Genomic DNA, 20555 nt, shown 5'->3' with positions numbered 1-20555 from the left:
TCACACGAAAGGTCTAACATTTGTGTCACTGGAGTCGGAGACAGAGAGGAGGCAGTGCAGTGCAGAAAATGTGCTTGAAGAAAGAGAAGCTGAAAACATCCCAAATTTGGAAAATCCCAAATCCCAAACAATATAAATGTCTGCCTTCCAAGCCTGCTGGCATTTGGGGGGCTGTTCATGAATCTGCAGGGCCACAGCTGATGAGTCATGACCGACACAGGTAATTCCGCAAAGGAAAAGGTAGGAACACAAGCCTGGGTGAAGAACTGAGAACTCTTAGTAAATGGAAGTTCATTGTTAAATGAATGAACTAATCAATAAGAGGGGGCCTTGTCCTGGCTGGTGTATCTCAGCGGTTAGAGCATTGGCCTGCTGACCAAAGAGTCGCAGGTCAAGGGCATGTACCTGGGTTGCAGGTTTGACCCCTGCCCCAATTGGGGCGCGAGGCAAGTGATCGGTGTGTCTCTCTCACATGCAGGCCTTGCTAAAAAGCACAAACATAGTCTGAAGAGACAATGCAAGCTTCAGAACCAGACTCAGATATGACAGAAAATTTGAAACTATCAGATAAGAAATTTAAAATAACTGTGACTGATATGCTAAGGGCTCTAATGAAAACGTGAACAGGTAAAGCAGATGGGTAATGTAAGCAGAGAAATGGGAACTCTGAGAAAGAATCAAAAGGAGATTCTAGAAATTAAAAACAAAATTACATCCCTAGCCGGTTTGGCTCAGTGGATAGAGCATCGGCCTGCGGACTAAAGGGTCTGGGGTTCGATTCCGGTCAAGGGTGCATGCCTGGGTTGCGGGCTGGATCCCCAGTCGGGGGCGTACAGGAGGCAGCTGATCAATGATTCTTTCTCATTATTGATGTTTCTATCTCTCTCTCCCTCTCCTTTCCTCTCTGATATCAATAAAATATATTTTAAAAAAATAACAGAAATGAAGGTATGTTTGAAGGACTCACCAGCAAACTGGACAAAGCTGAGGAAAGAATCAACTGCTTTGAAGATATGTCCACAGAAACTTCCCAAACTGAAAAGCAAAAGAAAAAAGAATGGGGAGAAAAATGGAATGGAATATCCATGAACTGTGGGATAATTACAACAGGTATAACACATGTGATGTGCAATAGAATGCCAGAAGGAGGAGACAGGGGAAAAAGAACAGAAGAAATATTTGAAGTAACAAATGGCTGATAAATTTTCAAAACGAATGGCAGGCACCACACTGCAGATCTAGGAAGCTCAGAAAACATCAAGCTTTTTTTTATAAATTCCAAAATTTTTTTTAAAAATGACACACAGGTATATTGAAACTACAGAAAAATCAAAGACAAAGAAAAATCTTGAAGTAAGCCACAGGATAGGGGGGAATATTTACCTATAGAAGAATAAGGATAAGAATAATATCAGACATCTCTTCAGAAACCATGCAAGGAAGAAGAGAGTGGAGTGAAGTGTTTAAAATATATATTTTTTAAAGCACCAATCAAGAACTCTGTATCCAGTAAACATTTCTCTTTCAAAGGGAAAGGAGAAGTAAAGACTTCCTCAAACAAAAATTGAGAGAGTTTGTCACTGGTAGATCTGCTGTGCAGGAAATGTTAAAAGTTCTTCAGAGAGAAGGAAATGATATAGGTTAGAAACTCACATCAACATAAAGCAAGGAAGAGCATTCTAGAAGGAATAAATAAAGGTAAAACATTTTTAAAATTTTTCTTATACTTAATTGATCTAACAGATAACAATTTATTCAAAATAATAATACCAATAATGTATTCAGTGATGATAGCTTAAAGTTAAGTGAAATGATTGACTGCTATGGTATAAGAGTGAAAGACAAAGAAAGAATAAGGGAAACAAATAGAAAATAGTTCAAATAAAATGGATAGTAAACCAGCTATATCAATAATCACTTTAAATTTTAATGTTCCAAATGCATCAAATAAAAGACAGACTGTCAGAAAGTATATTAAAAAAAAAAGCCCCAAGTATATGTTGTCTTCAAGAAACTCATTTTAAATATAAAGACACATTGAAAATAAAGGTATGGAAAAAGACTTACCATGCTGATACTCATCAACGGAAAGCTGGAGTAGCTACATTACCTTCAGACAAAACAGACTTCAAAGCAAGGAAAATTATCAGGGACCAATGGGGGTATTACAGAGTGATAAAGGGATCAGTTATCAAGACATCTTCGCTTTTCAAATCAGTGGCTATTTGGTTGTGAACAGGATGATGGGGGTGGTGATGATAAAGGATATAAAAGAGGAACTGATTATAAAAAGTTCACAAGGAAACTTTTAGGGATGATGGACATGTTCACTCTCTTGACTGTGGTGAAGGTTTTATGGGCGTATAGCTATGTCAAAACTTGTCAAATCGTATACTTTAAATATGTGCAGTATGTCAATTACAATTCAGTAACGCTGTTTAAAATGTTTTTGAAAATGTATGCCATCATTATCCTGCTCTGACTCAAAGTCACTTTTTTTCACAGTTAAAGACTGGAGAACAGGAGAGGTTAAGTAACTTGTCCAAGATCACACGGCTAGTAAGTAGCTGTGTCAGGATTTGAAGTTAATTTGACTCTAACATCCATGCTTTCAACCACTTTGCCCGAGAGAATTAACCGAGACCGGTGTCTCCATTGCCAGCTGTGGAGCTGACCCGGAGGGGGCGCTCAGTGAGTGTGGGCTGCTGTTGAAGTAGGACAGGCAACACCTTCACACAATTCAGAGAGAAAAATTCTAGGAAAAACCAGAGGTCTCTCAGTGTCACAGAAACCAGCTTTCATGTGTGCATGTGTAATGGGAGTGTGATAGGGACAGTCTGTGTGGATCACATTTGAGTCTTTGGGATCTGAAATTGGGCTCTTCCCTTATTGCCTCCCTAGGCCATGCCTACCCACACTGCCCAGCACCTGGCATCCCCTTCAGAGCTCCCATTCACACACAGTTGATACTGTAATCAGAAAGCACACCTGACTCAGATAATGAGGAAGAACATGCTCTGTCTCGAGGTGGAAACATGAATTCTAGAGTCAAACACCTGGGATTGATTGACAGTTCCATAGACATGTTAAGATTCGTTGTTCTAATTCTGAGAAGAATGCCATTGGTATTTATATTAGGATCACATGTATTCTATATATAACTTTAGGTAGTCAGCACATTCTAACAAGACTAATCCTTCCAATCCATGAGCAAAATATACTCTTCCATCTTTTGTATCTTGTTCAATTTTTTTTTCCAATGTCTTATAGTTTCAGAGTACAGGTCTTTCACCTTTTTGGTGAAAATTATTCCTGGCTATTTTATACTTTTTTATATAATTGGAAATGGGGTTGTTTTCTTAATTTCTTCTCCTGATCATTCATTATTGATGTATATAAATGCAACAGATTTCTGTATATTGATTCTGTATCCTGCAACTTTACTGAAATTACTTATTCTAATCGTTCTTTGGTGGAGTCTTTAAGGTTTTCTATATACAGTATCATGACATTTGCAAATAATGGGTGTGTTATTTCCTTTAGATACCTTTTATATTTTTTTTGTATTGTTTGATCACTGTGGCTAGGACTTCTAAAACTATGTTGAGTGGAATTAGTGATAGTGGGCACCCTAGTCTTGTTTCCTAAGTGAGTTTTAAGTGATATAAAATGTGTGGACTATCTTGCACAGGAACTGGCACCTACCACATACACAATAGATGGTGGTTGCTGTTATCATTGCACCAACATCATTATTCTGTGCAAGGAATTTCACACAGTCAGTTGTCAGGCACTGTACTAGATCACCACACAGTTGATTCATTGTTACTTTAAAAAGGAAGATGTGCCCCATTGTTTTGCGTTGAATTTAGAGCGATCCTGCCCAAATCAGGAACCTTAAACAAGGTCTGGTCCACAACAACTCTTCAGTAAGCGTTTAATAAGTCTGTCAACCCTACACCAGGGCTTTCATCTGCTGGTGGCAGGTCACCCGTGTCCCTATTTAGGATAGTTTAGGCCAGTGGTTCTCAACCTTCCTAATGCCACGACCCTTTAATACAGTTCCTCATGTTGTGGTAACCCCCAACCATAAAATTATTTTTGTTGCTACTTCATAACTGTAATTTTGCTACTGTTATGAATCATAATGTAAATATCTGATATGTAGGATGTATTTTCATTGTTACAAATTGAACATAATTAAAGCATAGTGATTAATCACAAAAACAATATGTAATTATATACGTGTTTTCCGATGGTCTTAGGCGACCCCTGTGAAAGGGTCATTCGACCCCCAAAGGGGTCACGACCCACAGGTTGAGAATCGCTGGTTTAGGCTGAGAGAAGTGAGAATGCATCCCACAAACCACCAATAACATACATCTTTCCATGTAAAATTGCTGGGGTCCAACCCCAGCAGGTCCAGGGCTCCCCAAAGGTGTGGACGGAGTCGGCGAAGAAGGAATGACACGGAGACAGGGTTCAGTTCATCAGCATAGCGAGGTTCTCCAGCCAGGATCTAGCCCGGATCTGTTGCCATGTTCTGTCGCCAGGTTCTAGTCAGGTTCTCTTGCCATTTTCTTGCTAGGTTCTGTCTCTAGGTTCTGTCTAGGATCTCCAGCCAAGTCCTGTCTCTTGGTTCTCTCTCTAGCTTCTCTAGCTAGGTTCTCCAGGTTCTCCAGCCAGGTTCAGTCACCAGGTTCTTTAGCCAGGTTCTATCCAGGTTCTTTTGCCATGTTCTGTCTAGGTTCTCCAGTGAAGTTCTGTAGCCAGGTTCTGTCCAGGATCTTTTGCCATGTTCTCTGGCTAGGTTCTGGTTAGGATCTGACGAGGATCTGACGAGGATCTGATGTGGATCTGATGTGGATCTGATGTTTATCGTCTTGTTACATCCGTATTTATACCAGCCGATTTTAATCCTGTCAATTTCTATTCCAAAGGTTAGGGCGTTTCTTATCTCCATTCCAGGCAAAAAAGATTATGTAGCTTAAGAGTGATTGTTTGTAGTTAAAGTGATTAACTACCCGCCTGGCATTTAGTTAAGGGGTTTTATCCCCTCCCTAACTTCAGGGAAAAATCCCTACCTTCGGAAACAACCTTTCTCGGGGAGAGGTGACCTTGGTTAAAACACATAGCACCAAGAAGGGGAGCAAACATATTAAGAACAGTATGCCATATATGCCAGGTCCCTTGAAACATATGCTGTGCAGATGTTTCTTCTCTGCAGCAACTGTGTCAAGCAGCAAGGATGGACCGGCTCCCGGCATTAAATAGTCTTGTTACCCACTTTCAGCTTGCCAATTGAACATTACTTGAGGACTGACTTATGCAAGTTACTTATGCACAACTTAACATGAGAGTTGAGTATTAAAAGAAAACATATCTACTAGATGCAAATTAAATAATCTTATCCATGCATGCTTATCTAGTTCTTCCTCACCTTCGCGAACTGCCCAGGTCCTTTTGGGGGTCCCCAGCAAATGCTCAGCCTCCTGACCCAGCACAAGGGTCCATTGATTTGCTAATACCTTCCTGTTACTTTGAAAACACTCATCATTGTTCAAGCCTCAGTTCCCTGGATGCCATCTGAGCTCCTGACTTCTGCATGTTTTCTCTGTCACCAGCTCCTAAACTGAAGCCACAAAATGGGAGACGCTATTTGCTCTGATTTTGAAGCTCTGGTTTTCTTCCCGCCTGATGCTTACTTTTCATTTGACTTGTTACAAAAAGAGAAGGGAAAGGGCTCTAGATTTCTTGAAGGGATCAGACGCTTTTACCTTCGGAACGCCTTTTATAATGTCAATATTTTAAAACTATCTAAACAGAGCAGATTTTAAGCAAGCTTACAGATTAGGATCTTAGCAATATGTCACAGCTAAATGTCAGAACTGGGTAATGTCAACATTAATCAAAATGGCCAGGTGAGAATTGAAATGATGTAGGAACTACTCGGGTCCCTAACATTCAGAAGGTAATATTGTACTAGCAAATGTCAACGTTAACTATGTTAGCCAACTAAACAGGGAACTTCCTGAGCATATGTTGGAGGTGAGCTGATCAGCATTGATATTAATCATACTTTGGACAATAGACAATCTATAAACACCCAGTTGGTATCAAGGGAGAAAATTGATTTTATTTTCTTCTATTGCTACTGAAACCTTATCCATATTTCTTGCCATATTTGAAATAAGTTCATTGACTATGTTCTAGCCATACCCTGTACATACTTCTATGGTGGAATTTACTGCCATTTATTGTAATTATTTGCTATCTATCTCTTACCCACACTAGCCTATAAGATTCTTGAATTCAGGGATTGTGGTTACCACTATCTACCAGTCCTGAAATGGAATAAAGCAGAGGTTTGAAAGTATATATATATGATATATATATATATATATATATATATATAGGCTTAAATTCTGGCTCTAGAACTTACTTTTTCATCATGAGAAAGTTTCTTAACTTCTCTGAGCCCCCTAATACTCATCTGTAAAACAGGAATTTTAATACCTAGAAGAGTTGATTAGAGTGAAATGATGTAACGTACTATATTATAAAGGTTCTTTGGTTAGAAACAACAGGAAGAAACTGTATCATTAAGATTCTTTGGTTATAAGCAACAGAGATAAACTCCGGCTAACTTGAGAAAAAAAGAACATGACAACTAGATGCAATGTGTAATCTGGGATTGGATTCAGGATCGAGGGGACAATTGATATAAATGACATTATTGGGAAAATTTGTGTAACCAGAAAAATGGACTGTGTCTTATAAAATAGTATTAGTTCGTCTTAAAATTTCTGAATTTTATCATTATACTATGGTTATATAAAAGAATATCCTCGATCTAAGACGGCAACTGTGGAAGCGGAAACCACCCCCACTCCTAATCCCCCGCCTACAGAAGAAGAGAAAACAGAATCTAACCAGGAGGTTGCTAACCCAGAACACTATATTAAACATCCTTTATAGAACAGATGGGCACTCTGGTTTTTTAACAATGATAAAAGCAAAACATGGCAAGCAAACCTTCGGCTGATCTCTGAGTTTGATACTGTTGAAGACTTTTGGGCTCTGTACAACCATATCCAGTTATCTAGTAATTTAATGCCTGGCTGTGACTACTCACTCTTTTAGGATGGTATTAAACTTATGTGGGAAGATGAGAAAAACAAACGAGGACGACGATGGCTAATTACATTGAACAAACAGCAGAGACAAAGTGAACTGGATCGCTTTTGGCTAGAGACACTGCTATGCCTTATTGGAAAATCTTTTGATGACTACAGTGTTGATGTATGTGGAGCCGTTGTTAATGTTAAAGCGAAGGGTGATAAGATAGAAATATGGACTACTGAATGTGAAAACAGAGATGCTGTTACACATATGGAGAGGGTATACATGCTATACAAGGAAAGGTTAGGACTTCCTCCAAAGATAGTGATTGGTTATCAGCCCCATGCAGACATAGCTACTAAGAGCAGCTCCTCCACTAAAAATAGGTTTGTTGTTTAAGAAAACACCTTCTGAGTATTCTCATAGGAGACTGCGTCAAGCAATCAAGATTTGGGAGCTGAGCCAAAGCCTCTTCAAAAGCAGAGTGGACTGCATTTAAATTTGATTTCCATCTAAGTGTTGCAAAGATATAAGAGAAGTCTCATTCACCTTTGTCTTGTACTTCTGTGTTCACTTTTTTTTTTTTTTGGCTAGAATATCCACTTATCCAATCAAAGAATTACAGTACATATCATCCCCAGAATCCATTAATGTGTTTCTGGCCCACTCTGTAATAGTTTAGAAGAATTATTATTACAAACATATTTTACCCATCCACAATGTTAAAAAAGAACTTGTGTTTCTATACCTTACAGGAAAAGAATTCTGTTTATGTCCCATTGTATTCAGGAGCATATTTTGCTGGTTTGAAAGAGTATGATGCATACAGTTTTCTAGCAATTTTCTTTGTTTCCTTTTACAGCATTGTCTTTGCTGTACTCTTGCTGGTAGCCACTAGATTTTAATTTATTTGTTTCCCTACTTGATGACATTAGTGATTCTGATTTCACTTTTTCATTTGTTTTGCTTTTGTTTTTTCTCTTTTTACCTACACTGGCTTCATTTGAGATGTCATCTGTTTTATGACTTTAGATACCACCTATATGCCAATTACTCCTAAAGTTATCTCCAACCTAAACTGACTCCTGAATTCCAGATTCATATGTCCAATGGCCTACTAAAATTTTCCACTTGAGTAACTAAAGATATCTCAAACTTAACATGTCTAAAAGCAAACTCCTAATCTTGCCAGTGTCCGCCCCCAACAAAAACCTACTTCTCCCCCAGTCTTCATCTTGGTAAATGACAACTTCATGATTCCTTTGCTCAGTTCAAAATCATGGTGTCCTCCTTGACATATGTTTCATACCCCACATCCAAATACTTCAGGAAATCCTGTTGGCTCTATTTCAAAATACATCCAGAATTGGAGCATTTCTTAAGACACCCTCTACTACAACCCTGTGCCAACCACTGTAAGAACTGTAAGACTGGTTTCTCTTCTGGATTATTGCAGTAACTTCCTAACTGCTCTCTCTGCCTGAGTCCTAGCCCCCTCCTCTTTGATCTAGTGTCTTTTATTAAACTGTAACTCATCTCCTTTTTGTGTTTAAGTGCTTACATAATTGTTTATTAGTTTTAGACCAATGGTGAATAATGATGGTCAGATGGATTACTGGAAATGCTCTCTTCCAAATTCTTTGTCATAAGGACAAAATTTTCTCCCATTATAATGTGTATATTTTAAATCAGTGGTTATACTTTTCCAAAAAGAGCTCTCATTAATTATGAGATTATGTACCTATTTGACCATCTACTTGGGGGTTGGGAGTAGTAATACTCTGAAAATGCAGGGCACTTTCTTAAATGAAAAGTATTTGCCAAAAGTCTATAGAAAACACCATGCTTAAAAGCAGTGGAATACCAAGGGAGGGCAGTGGGTGTGGTCTGCCCAGGGTGCAGGCAACAAGGGGTGCACAACTGTTGAGAATTTTCAAACAATAACACTTACCAAAAGCCAATCTGCTTTTTATTTTCAGTTATAAACTAAAACTCTGTGATAAAGCACTCCACCCTGGAAAATATAGCTGAACATGTGGAATTTTACTATTTTGGAAGTGTTTCTTCTTTATGTATAACGTTTAGAGACTTTTGCGGGGGAAATTGTCCATTCTTTTCAGTCTCACCTCATCAATGGAAAATGTTGCAAAATGTAGGTGGAAATGTAGGTGCAGGCTATAAAAAGGCTTTCTCAGACAAGACGGAGTGCTCATTATGAAGCAACATGTCCATTAAAGGAATTTTGAAAAGCTAACCTCAATCTTTGAAGCACTATGTGATCCCAAAGAAGAAATAAATAAAGGAGGATCAGCTCAGATTGTATTGCCTATTATATGAGTTATCTTGTGTTCTGGTGTGAAATTAAAGAGGTTAATTATACACAAGAAATATTTGTAAACCGCCAGAATCAGCCTCAAACAGCATACAGTGAAGTTCTAAGCTGTAGGATTTCTCCCTGAAGACCAGCAGAAATTGTACAGGGGGCCATTAACGCTGCAACTCAAAAAAAAGTAAGAAAATAAACATTTAAATGGGGAAAAAATCCACTTGTAAATAAGAGTGACTGGAGAAATGACAGAAATGCTGGTCTTACATTGCTGAAAAAAAAAATTGAAAGGGTAATTTTTTAGAGTCTTAATTTTCTTCAAGAACTGAACACCATTTCTAAAGCAAAGGACAAAATAATACCAAGGTTTGCTTTCATTCAGCCATTTTCTCACCATTAACCATTGTAAAGGCAACCAACAGACTGGATCAAGATATTTGCAAAGCTTATAACTGGAATATAAACATAAAAACATTAGAAGAGCTCATAACTAAAATATAAACATAAAAACTTGTATAGATTAAAAAGAAAATCAATTAGAAAAAGACTACTCAGTAGGAAAATGGGCAAAAGACTTAATCAACTTACCAAAGAAGAAAACCCAATGAAAACAAACACTGAAAGATGCTCAGGAGCCCTGACTGGGTAGCTCAGTTGGTTAGAGCATCATCTTGATATGCCAAGGTTGCCAGTTCCACCCGCCGCCCCCCGTTAGGGCACATACAAGAATCAACCAAGGAATCTATAATAATAAAAGTGTAATATGCTAATTAGACCAGACATCCTTCTAGACAACCTTCTGGACGAAGCTGGGGCTGCAAGGGAAGCCTGGGTCCCAGGTGCTGGAGGGAAGCCGGTGCTGGCAGCCAGGGGAAGGAAGGCCTACTATTGCACATATTTCATACAATGGGCCTCTAGTATAATATAAGAAAAGAAGTTCAGGCCCGGCCGGTGTAGCTCAGTGGCTGAGTGTTGACCCATGAACCAAGAATTCCCTGTTGGTCGGGGCACATGCCCAGTGGGGGTTGTGCAGAAGGCAGCTGATTGATGTTTCTCTCTCATTGATGTTCCTATCTATCTATCCCTCTCCCTTCCTCTCCCAGTAGAATCAATAAATACATATTAAAAAAGAAAAGTTCAAGTCTCAAAGTAAGGGTCTCCTGAAAGCAAAAGGAAGAAACTTAAGATCCAACTATGGAGCAAGTGGCGTTTCTCAAAGCGAGTCAGCATCAACAGGTGGGAGACCCAGGAATTTGCATTTTAACAAGCTCTGCTGGGGTGATTCCTATACACACGGAAGGACTCTGCCTAAAAGAAATATACCCAAAATAGATGAAATTAATCTTGAGCCTTCTACGTTGGGATTTCCATCGAGTTGACTGAGAGGGCTACCTTCTTCAGCCACGCCTGGCATCCCACACTTAGGCTCTGCCAGGGGACTGATTCCCCGCTTTAGGCACCTGTCTGTTTAGATGTCCCATCCCACACAATTGGGATCGAGCAGGGGTTATGTCTTGTCTATATCTGTGCTCAGATTTAGGAACGACTGATAACCGCAGGCTAATGCTCTCACCAACTAAGTCTCCTGAACGCTTTCCCCCTTCATCAGTCACTCCTTGCCTCTCACTGTTCCTCCTCATCGCCTGCAAACTTTAGAAATTAAGACTCTCAGACCCCGCCCCATTGGGCTCCGTTGTTCCTTCAGCCATTAACCCCTATGACTTTAAGGCCTTAGCCCCGCCCCATCTCATCTCCTGGTCCCGCCCCTTCCTTCGCTCCGCCTCCTCTGTAAGCTGGAGTCGCGAATACGCTTGCTCCCTCCCAGCCTCTTCGTAGCGTGATGACGCCGGCGTTGGCGTACTGACGTCTGGCGGCGGTTCCTCGCGTTTGGCTGGGGGTCAGGGCGTAGGTTTAGGAACCACGCGGGACCGTGGGGCGTCCCGCCTGCGGCACGTGGTTTCCTTTGGGCTCGCGCCGCTGACTGTGTTGTCTCCGCCCCGCCCCCTCGGGGACAGGGACCCTGGACAGGTTCTTTGGGGGCGTGGCTGCAGCCGCCGAAGGGGAAGGGAGCCACCGGGGAGCTTCGGAGCCCCTGAGGGTCGGGCTGCGGCCCGCAACTGGGGAGCGGCTGAGCCGGGAGGGTCCCCACAGGCAGGGTCCGAACCCGCTAGGATCCAGGCTGGTGCCGAGGAGGGAGGGCCTGGCCACCCGCGATGCTCGGGGCCCGGTGCCTGCTGCGAGCCCTGCGCTCCTGTTCCTCTGCTCCCTGCCCGAGACCCAAGCCTGCGGCCAAACTGAGCGTGCGGGACGCTCTCAGGGTCCAGACCGCGAGTGGGGAGCGCGTTAAGGTTCAGGTTGGTGAATGGGAAGGGGGTGATGGTGTGTGGTTGTTTTTTTCTTTTTAGTGACTTATATGGCACATCCACATCTAGGCTTGCCTGGTACTGTCGGGTCAGAGCGACCAGCAGGGGAAGTTAGAAAATGCAGGCAGGCAATGGTGTGCGTTCACACTTTTCTCCTCTCATTGGCTACCATTACTTTCCCCAAAAACTGTTGCGATGCCTGTAAAGCGCGGGAACTTTGCTCCCTCGGTACCAGGGCATTACCTGTAAACTTGTTAGTCATACAGCGAAGTAAACGAAGGAGCCCCTTTTCCCTTTGCCCTGGCAATGAACACCCACAGTTGTATGGTGGTTGTGTGGAGCTAGCTCCTTGAGACCAGAAAGCACGTCTTACCTGTCCTGGTCTTCCCGCCTGGCTGACCGTGAATATTTGTCCAACTACCATACCTTTAATTCGACGTGTAGCCATCTCGGTATCTAAAACGAGGCTTTGCATATAGAATGCAATTAGGAAAAAGAGTGGAGTGTAGCAGCTTGAAAGAGCTCTGGAGTCAGGCCGCCTAGATTTAAATCTAATTATGGGCATATCACTTATGTGGCCTAAACCTCAGTTTCCTCTTATAAAAATGAAGGTAATAAGAGTCCTTGAGTGAGATACTAGGTATAAGAACAGTGATCTAGTCAATAAATGTTAGCTATTATTCCTCTTGCTAATAATATTTGCAGCAGCTGCACCTAGATTTCCTCTTATAGGAGCAGGCCAAGCAGGGTGGTTTGTGTATCTGGTTGCTGAAATACAGTGATACAATTACTTTTGTTGTCCTCGCATGGGCTTGGTTTTTTAGCAATATGAGCAATCTACCCCCTCTGCCTTTCTCTGGGTTTCATATTCTTTCCATGATCCAAATCAAAATCCTTTCTTGAATTCACCTATTAATTTGACATACATACATTAATGATACCTTTTATGTGCTAGTCTAAAAAGGTCTCGACGGTGAAAAGGACTTAGTGCCTAGGTTAGAGGCTTTCATTTTAGTGCTGTGCAACCTAGTATAGTAGCTGCCTGACACTTGCTCTACTACTGAGCACTTAGAATGTCAGTAGTCTGAAATGAGAGGTGCTGTAAATAAAATTCACACCAATTTTGAAGAACAAAAAAGAATGCAAAGTATTTTTGTATTGATTACATATTGTTAATGTGGGCATAATGGTTAAGTAAAGTATTAAACTTAATTTCAGGTGCAAACCTGAGGTTTGAACACAGTTTGCCTGATGAGCTCAGGCTCTTAAACTCTAAGCTGTGCTCCCTCTTCCTGAGCCTGGCTCATGGTTACAATGAATGAAATAATGGGGAGGGGGCAATCTAGCCTAATTTATCTGGGTTGAGGATGAAGCAAGTAAAAGAAGAAGAATACTGTATATGTTTGGTTAGAAAACATCTGGCAATATGTACCTATGGTGGATTTATTCTTCTCCCATCTCCCTCCCTCCCCCATTTAAGTAGGTGGATGGGTATTTTTTTCTTTAAAGGAGCTAGAGAGCAAATCAGAAAGCAGTAGATGCAAGGCTTCCTTTCTAACTTTTGTTTCTAAAAGCCTAAGTCAGTAGAATAACTGAGTTTGCAGAGGAGGCAGTAAAGAAAGGGGGGGTTATTAAATTAATTTCATCTGTTTCTTTTTATTTTGTTTTAAATACATTTTTATTGATTTCAGAGAGGAAGGGGGAGGAAGAAAGAGAGAGAAACATCAATGATGAGAATCATTGGTCAGTTGCCTCCTCTATGCGCCCCACTGGGGATTGAACCTGAAACCAGGGCATGTGCCCTGACCGGGAATTGAAAGTGACCTCCTGTTCATAGGTGAACACTCAACCACTGAACCACACTGACTGGACTGTTTCTTTTTACTTTTAATGTGACCACTACGAAAATGTAAAATTACTTATGTGGCTCACATTATATTTTTGTTGGACAGTCCTGGTATGATGGCTAAAACAAGTAATTACAGCAATATGATAGATATTAGTGGCATAAATAATGAACTTGGAGAAAACAGCAAGGAAAGTCCTTAACTGTGTGAGGGGGTCAAGGAAGGCTCTTTGTCTATAGGGTATGGTAGGGACACAGAGAAAGTAAGGGTCAGTACAGTCATTCCCCACATAATAATGTTTTCATCAATGACAGATCACATAAAAGACATGGTCCCATCTATATATATAAAAGCCTAAGCGACCTGTCAACCAGTGGCCTGGTCACTATGACGCGCACCGACCAACAGGGGGAATGCAGGAGCTGCCCCCTGGTGGTCAATGTGCTCTCACAGCGGGAGTGCCACTCAGCTGACTGATGGGCACCAGGTGCAGGGCTCACGGCTGGCAGGCTCAGTTCAGGCAGCACAAGCCTCTCCTGCAGACACACCCCCTGCACACCCCTCCCCCATCCGGACTGGAACCAGGATGAGGACTGACTAGGCACGAGCCTGCAGCTGCTTCTCGGTCATAGGCGCGCTGATATCACCCTAGGACAGTCACACAGAGAGAGCAGCAGAGCGGCAGCGAGTTTACCAACCGGTGACAGTGGCAGGTTCAGCGGGGCCGGGATGAGCAGAAGCGGCACGTGGTGTTGGACTGCTGGTTTTGGCCCAATCCCCGCAGGCACACCAAGGGACCCCACTGGTGCACGAATCCGTGCACTGAGCCTCTAGTTGGAATAGGCGCTGTGATGCACACTGACCACTAGGGGGTAGGTTAGCTTACTGCAGGGGTCTGGCTGATCAGGACTGGGCAAGACGGGCTGGACATGCCCTGGAGTCCTCCTGTGGTCCCTCCCTGGCCCCTATTGTGCACCGATGGGGTCCCTCGGCCTGGCCTGTGCCCTCGTAATTCGGGACATCTCGGGGGGGGGTGTTGGAGAGCCGGTTTCAACCTGATCCCTGTAGGCCAGGTTGAGGGACTCCACAAGTGCACAAATCTGTGCACTGAGCCTCTAGTAAGATTATAACGGAGTTGAAAATTCCTATCACTTAGAGACTTGGTAACCTGATAACGGTCATAAGGCAAGCCATTGCTCCTGTGTCTGTGATGATGCTGGTGTAAACAAACCTACTGTGCTGCCAGTGGTATAAAAGTATAACACATATAGTTATGTGCATAATACTTCTAAGGATGATAAACGAATATGTTACTGGTTTGTGTATTTACTATGCTGTACTTTTATTGTTATTTTAGAGTATACTTTTTCTACTTATAAAAAGTTTGCTGTAGAATAGTATGTCATGTTACACCTGCAGCAGCCTCATACATCTTGCATCTACCAAATCTCTTGATTGCATCATTTTCTTTTGTGCTTGATTTAATCTCCTGTTGTTTTGTGCAGTAACATGTAGGTGTTTAGTAGCTATATTGTCTAGATTTAAGTGCAGTCTATGATGTTCTCACAATGAAGAAGTTGCCTAACAATGCAGTTCTCAGAATACATCTCTGTCGTTAAGTGGTACATGATTGCACGGTTTTTCTAAATAGAATCATCTTGCTTTTCCCAGACTTGTTTGATAGTTAATCAAACACCATCAATTGTTTCACAATTACTCAATGTCTACTGGAGGAATATTCTCCCTTAACTTTTCTGCTAGGTAAATGTAAGCTAAATGTGATTGGTGAGAGAGCTCTTTTCAATGTTAATTGGCCTACCTGAAGACATCTCATTTGTATTCAAACCAACCTGTCATTTAAATTCAGAGTGTCTGAAAATTTGTGTGCTATTTAATGTGTTCATACGGAGAAGTTTCTTGAGAACTCTTTATGTGTGGTATTTTGTAATGGGAAAAAAAAATCCCATAAAGATGCTTCTAGTCTATAACTACATAATTTCCCTTCTTGGAATTTGATATAAAAGGAAAAAGAGACAAAAATAAGTGCCCTATTATTCATAACCCAATTAAGGGGGCATAGGAACAGGAGAAAATATGTGAAATAGCAAATATTGGGGGGATTGGTTATGTGAATTAGGCTCTCAACCTAATGGAATGTCAGGCATGTATTCAGAATGATGAGCTTTATTAACAAAAGGAAACAAAAGGTGGCATGCCAAAGCTCTATCTTACTGTGATAAGAACCAGATCAATTTTATATATGCACTAGAGGCCCGGTGCACGAATTCGTGCACTGGTGGGGTCCCTCAGCCTGGCTGCTGATCGGGCCAATCGGGGCTGATCGGGGCCGGCCAGCCAGGGGGGAGGGACTGTGGGAGGTTGGCCGGCCATGGGAGTTTGGCTGTGGGTGCACACAGATCTCCAGAGGGCAGCTCCTGCATTGAGCATCTGCCCCCTGGTGGTCAGTGCGTCGTCATAGTGACCAGTCGTTCGTTCGACTGGTTGTACCGGTCACTTAGGCTTTTATATAGATAGATAGATATGAGTGAACTAAAAGCAACTGGTTTGTTAAGGCAGGATTATGAGGACATTTTCCCCTGTATTCATGGGTATGTGTAATGAAAATGTAAAATGTTTACATGCTTTAAACTCACATTTAGAAAGAAATATTTCTCTTCATTAGGGATGGGTTCGTTCAGTCCGATCCCAGAAGGAAGTCTTGTTCCTGCATGTAAATGATGGGTCATCTTTGGAAAGCCTTCAGGTTGTAGCAGATTCAAACTTAGATAGCAGGTGAGTTGTTTTTTAAAGTGAGTCCTTTGGTTCTTTTTTTCCATCTCATCTGCTCCCATTCCCCTAATCCAGTGTTCACATTGCACCCTGTGTGATCTTTCTAAACAAATCTGCTTCACATAGCATTGAGGCTCAAGTTCAAATACTCAGAATCAAGATCCTTCAAGCTCGGGCCTTTCCTCCTCTAACATCTTCATGTGACAATATCCCCCACCTCTCCTTTACTTCAGTCTCTCTTAACTACCTGCAGTTTTTAATCTAATTAAGGGTAAAATTGAATATTTACCCTTATATGTCATTAAATATTTTAATATTTTGATAGCAAGGTTTATATCATAATAAGGGTTGGGTATAATGATATCTAGTTTATGCTGTGTTTTGTTATTATAGAGAACTAGATTTTGGGTGTTCTGTGGAAGTTCAAGGGCAGCTGGTAAAAAGTCCATCCAAAAGGCAAAATGTGGAACTGAAGGCAGAAAAAATTGAAGTTGTTGGAAATTGTGATCCCAAGGTATGTTTTCTGACACTTTTATGGAGGTTGTTTAGGCTTAATTAAAAACATTAGCAATTTGTTTTAAGTGTGATTATTGGGAAGAAGGTACTTAGAATGTGTTTTGATTGTGACTTTCCAGGTAATTGAAACAGGCAATAGAGCCTAAGGAATGTAGAGAGAGTAGTGAAAAGTATATATGTAGATGGCTGAGTCTGATAAGTGAGAGCTAAATATTAGTCTCTGTGGTGCTTGTCACAGTTGAAACTTGCCACTTTTACAAGCATGCCCAATGACGGAGACTACCAGGGCAGACCACATTCTTATCTAGAATTGTTACATCTAATACAGTAGCCATTAGCTACCTGTGGCTATTTAATATTAAATAAAATTAAATAAAAAATTCTATTCCTCAGGGTCATTAGTCACATTTCAAGTGCTCAGTAGTCACATGCAACTAGTGGCCACCATACTGGGTAGCACAGATACAGAACATTTCTATTTATCATAAAAAATTCTACTGGACAGCGCTAGAGTATTGTAATGCTTGGGCTGAACAAAGAAACTCTGGAAGTAAATTGGAACTCAGAGAGGAATGGAGATGATAACAATTTTTGTTTTTCCTTTTTTAGGGGGACATTTTAATGGCTATTAAAATTTTAATGGCTATTAAAATTTTACCATGGGTTTTACTATTCTTAAATTGTTCTCCCTTGTCTTCTGCAGGTGTTGATGCCTTCACCTTCTCCTTCCCTTCATTTTTGGGTCATTTTTAAGTATTCAGATATAAAGGAATTCTGAACCCCTAGCAGCCCCCAGATTTCTCTTAATGTGGTCATATAATGTAGTTAATGTAGTAACTGTGGTGCTGATTTCTATACAATGTAAATTAATATGTGCACAAGGCCGAAAAGGAATAGACAAGTCTAATAGGTTACCAGTGTAGCTCTCTTACTCAGCTGCTTTGTTGAAACTGTAGTTTTGATCTGAACATTTGTTTCTGTCTTAATCTTATGAGTATGGGTAGGGGTGGAAATACTTCTAGGTAAATCATAATTTTCTTTAGAAGTTTTGTAAATATACACTACTCTGCCAGATGACAGAAAGCTGTTGACCCTTCCTCATATACTTAGATAGCAGTGCATGTTGGTAAACAGTGCTTAAACTGTGTCAATTGATTATGAATGATTGCGGACTTTCAAGACATTTGGGTGATTTTAAAATTAAATAAATACCAGCAGTGTGTACTTAATATCTTTATATCTACAATATTATGAACTCCTGTGTGCCAAAATAGATTCTTTTGCATATTTATATCCTAATCTCTCTATTTGTAAGTAGTGGTTGATAGCTAACAGAAATTTGGTAAATAACAGATTAACATCGGTGACATTAAGTGATTTGCCCATGGTTCCACAGCTAATAAGTAGTAGAGCAGAATTCAAACCCTCATCTCCCTGATTCCACCCCACCACCATTCTACTTGGCATTAATGAGGTCTATATTCAGTTATATTAAGAAATAAAGAAGGAAAGCATCTTAGTTTTGTTCTAAAGCACTATTATTTTGAAAATGCCCTGGAAACTATCTTTATAGCTTCTAATTTTTTTCCCCGTTTATTGGCAGGATTTCCCTTTAAAATATAAAGACAGACCTCCTCTGGAGTATCTGAGACAATTTCCTCATCTTCGGTGTAGAACTAATGCCCTGGGTTCTATACTGAGGGTTCGCAGTGAGGCCACAGCTGCTATTCATTCTTTCTTTAAGGTAAGGTGTTTTGCTTCTCAGTGGTCTGCCTTGTAATGAAATTGAATAATGGTAACACTGGAATATTATCCTGACAATACCCTTTACTCACATGGTCCTTTTTTGGGGGGATTGATTTAAAATTTTTTCTTTGTCACTGGTTCTGAGCAATTTGATTATGATGTGCCTTGGTGCAGTTTTCTTTATGTTTCTCGTGTTTGATGTTTGTTGAGTTTCTTGGATCAATTCTTTTTTATTTTCAACAAAGTTTTCAGCCATTGTATTTTCAAAATTTTTTATGTTTCTTTTCTCCTTTAGAGACTTCAACTACCCAAATATTAGACCCCTCGATGATATATCCAGAGCTCACTGATGTTCTTTTCTTTCCTTTTTTAAAATTCTTTTTTTCTTTGTGTGTTTCTTTAGGATGATTTGTATTGCTGTGCCTTCAAGTTTATTTATCTTTCCTTCTACAACACCTAATTTGTTATTTCTATCCTGTGTTTTTATCTCACACATTGTAGGTTTCATATCTAGATGTTTGATTTTGACCCTTTAAAAAATATATATCTTCCATTTCTCTACTTAACTTTTGAACATATTCAATATAGTTTTGAACATATACAATGCAGTAAAAGGACTGTTTTTATGTCCTATTCTTCTGATTTTAACATATCTGTCAGTTATGAGTCAATTTTGATTTATTAATCTCATTATGGATTATGTTTCCCTGCCTCTTTGCATACCTGCAAATCTTTGGTTAGGTGTTAGACATTGTAAACTTTAAGCTTCTTACGCTTTATTCTGGTATGCGGTTATTTGAAAACTGTTTGATGCTTTGGGTTTTGGTTTTAAGTGGGTCTGGAGAAGTTCTCAGTCTAGGACTAATTACTCCCCACCACAGAGGCAAAGCTTTTCTGGGTCTCTACCTAATGCCATGGGAATTACGAGCTTTTCCAATCTGGCTTGTGGTTTCAGACACAGTTTTCAGCCACACGTGAACACTAGGCACTGTTTCCTCTCATCTTTTTGGGTGGTTCTTTCTCTGGCCTTGGATGATTTCCTCTCGAGCATTTGCTTTATCATTCCTGTACCTGATATTCCAGGTGAGCCTCTACACATCTCTGGAGTTCTCTGCACAACTCTCTCCTCTCTGGTACTGTCTTGAATTTTAGCCACTTTTGTCTCCTGAGACTCTCAGGGAGTCTGCTGGGCTCCACTTTATTACCCCCTCTCCCTGCCATGGCCTGGAAAACCTCAAGATAGTAAGCGGGGCTGCTGGTGGGGTTCACTGTGCTTGTTTCCATCTCTCAGAAATCACTGTCCTTTGTTGTCTGATATTCAGTGTCTCGAAAACCATTCTTTCATGTGGTTTTCTTGTAGGATTTTTTGTTTTGTTTTTGTCTTTTTGGTTTTTCAGGTAGGAGAGTAAATCTGGCCTGTTTCTCCATCCCAGTCATAGACATATTTTATATATATAGTTAGCGCAGATTTTGAGTTACTGATGTTGACCAAGTAGATTGATCTAATGACTTAAAAGACATTTTGTCTAGTTTGGTTTTGCCTTTCTGCCATATCCTCCACTGGGGAAAGCCACAGTGAAATGTCTTTGGTAAATTGCTGAGGTGAAGGAACCCTTCCCCTGTGAATGGGAGGGGGGGAGGGGGGAGGCAAAAGGCAAGGAGTGATCCAGAAGATAAAGTTAAGTTATTCCGTGCGCTTTGGAACTCTTCTTATGCCACTTCTTCAGATCCAGCTAATTTGCAGAGGTTGTTTAATAGCATACCCTTCCTTGTATCCAAATTCAGGCCTTGACGTATTGTAGCATGTCAGGAGAGTTCTTGCACTTTAAAAAGCTCCTTCAGAGT

The 20555-nt window shown here is 40.7% G+C and overlaps 1 protein-coding gene and 1 pseudogene across 2 annotated transcripts in view; both read left to right on the top strand.

Moving 5' to 3' along the window:
- The first annotated feature begins 207 nt into the window (after positions 1–207).
- LOC139018448 (eukaryotic translation initiation factor 4E pseudogene) lies at positions 208–7521 on the top strand (annotated as a pseudogene).
- A 3824-nt stretch (positions 7522–11345) lies between these two features.
- NARS2 (asparaginyl-tRNA synthetase 2, mitochondrial) overlaps positions 11346–20555 on the top strand; it is a 112158-nt gene continuing 102948 nt past the window's right edge. For both annotated transcript variants that reach the window (XM_070425697.1, XM_070425698.1), the window contains exons 1-4: positions 11346–11802; positions 16342–16451; positions 16842–16962; positions 18568–18708. In XM_070425697.1, the coding sequence (XP_070281798.1) occupies positions 11662–11802; positions 16342–16451; positions 16842–16962; positions 18568–18708 (513 nt within the window). In that variant the 5' untranslated portion in view covers positions 11346–11661. The remainder of the gene's footprint in view (positions 11803–16341; positions 16452–16841; positions 16963–18567; positions 18709–20555) is intronic.

This window comes from Myotis yumanensis, unplaced genomic scaffold (genome assembly GCF_028538775.1).
Source record: "Myotis yumanensis isolate MYYU_CA2020_CCGP unplaced genomic scaffold, mMyoYum1.0.hap1 SCAF_10, whole genome shotgun sequence".
In the NCBI taxonomy this organism is placed as follows: Eukaryota; Metazoa; Chordata; class Mammalia; order Chiroptera; family Vespertilionidae; genus Myotis; species Myotis yumanensis.
Note: the sequence above shows the minus strand (reverse complement) of the source record. Positions and strands in the feature narration are given on the sequence as shown.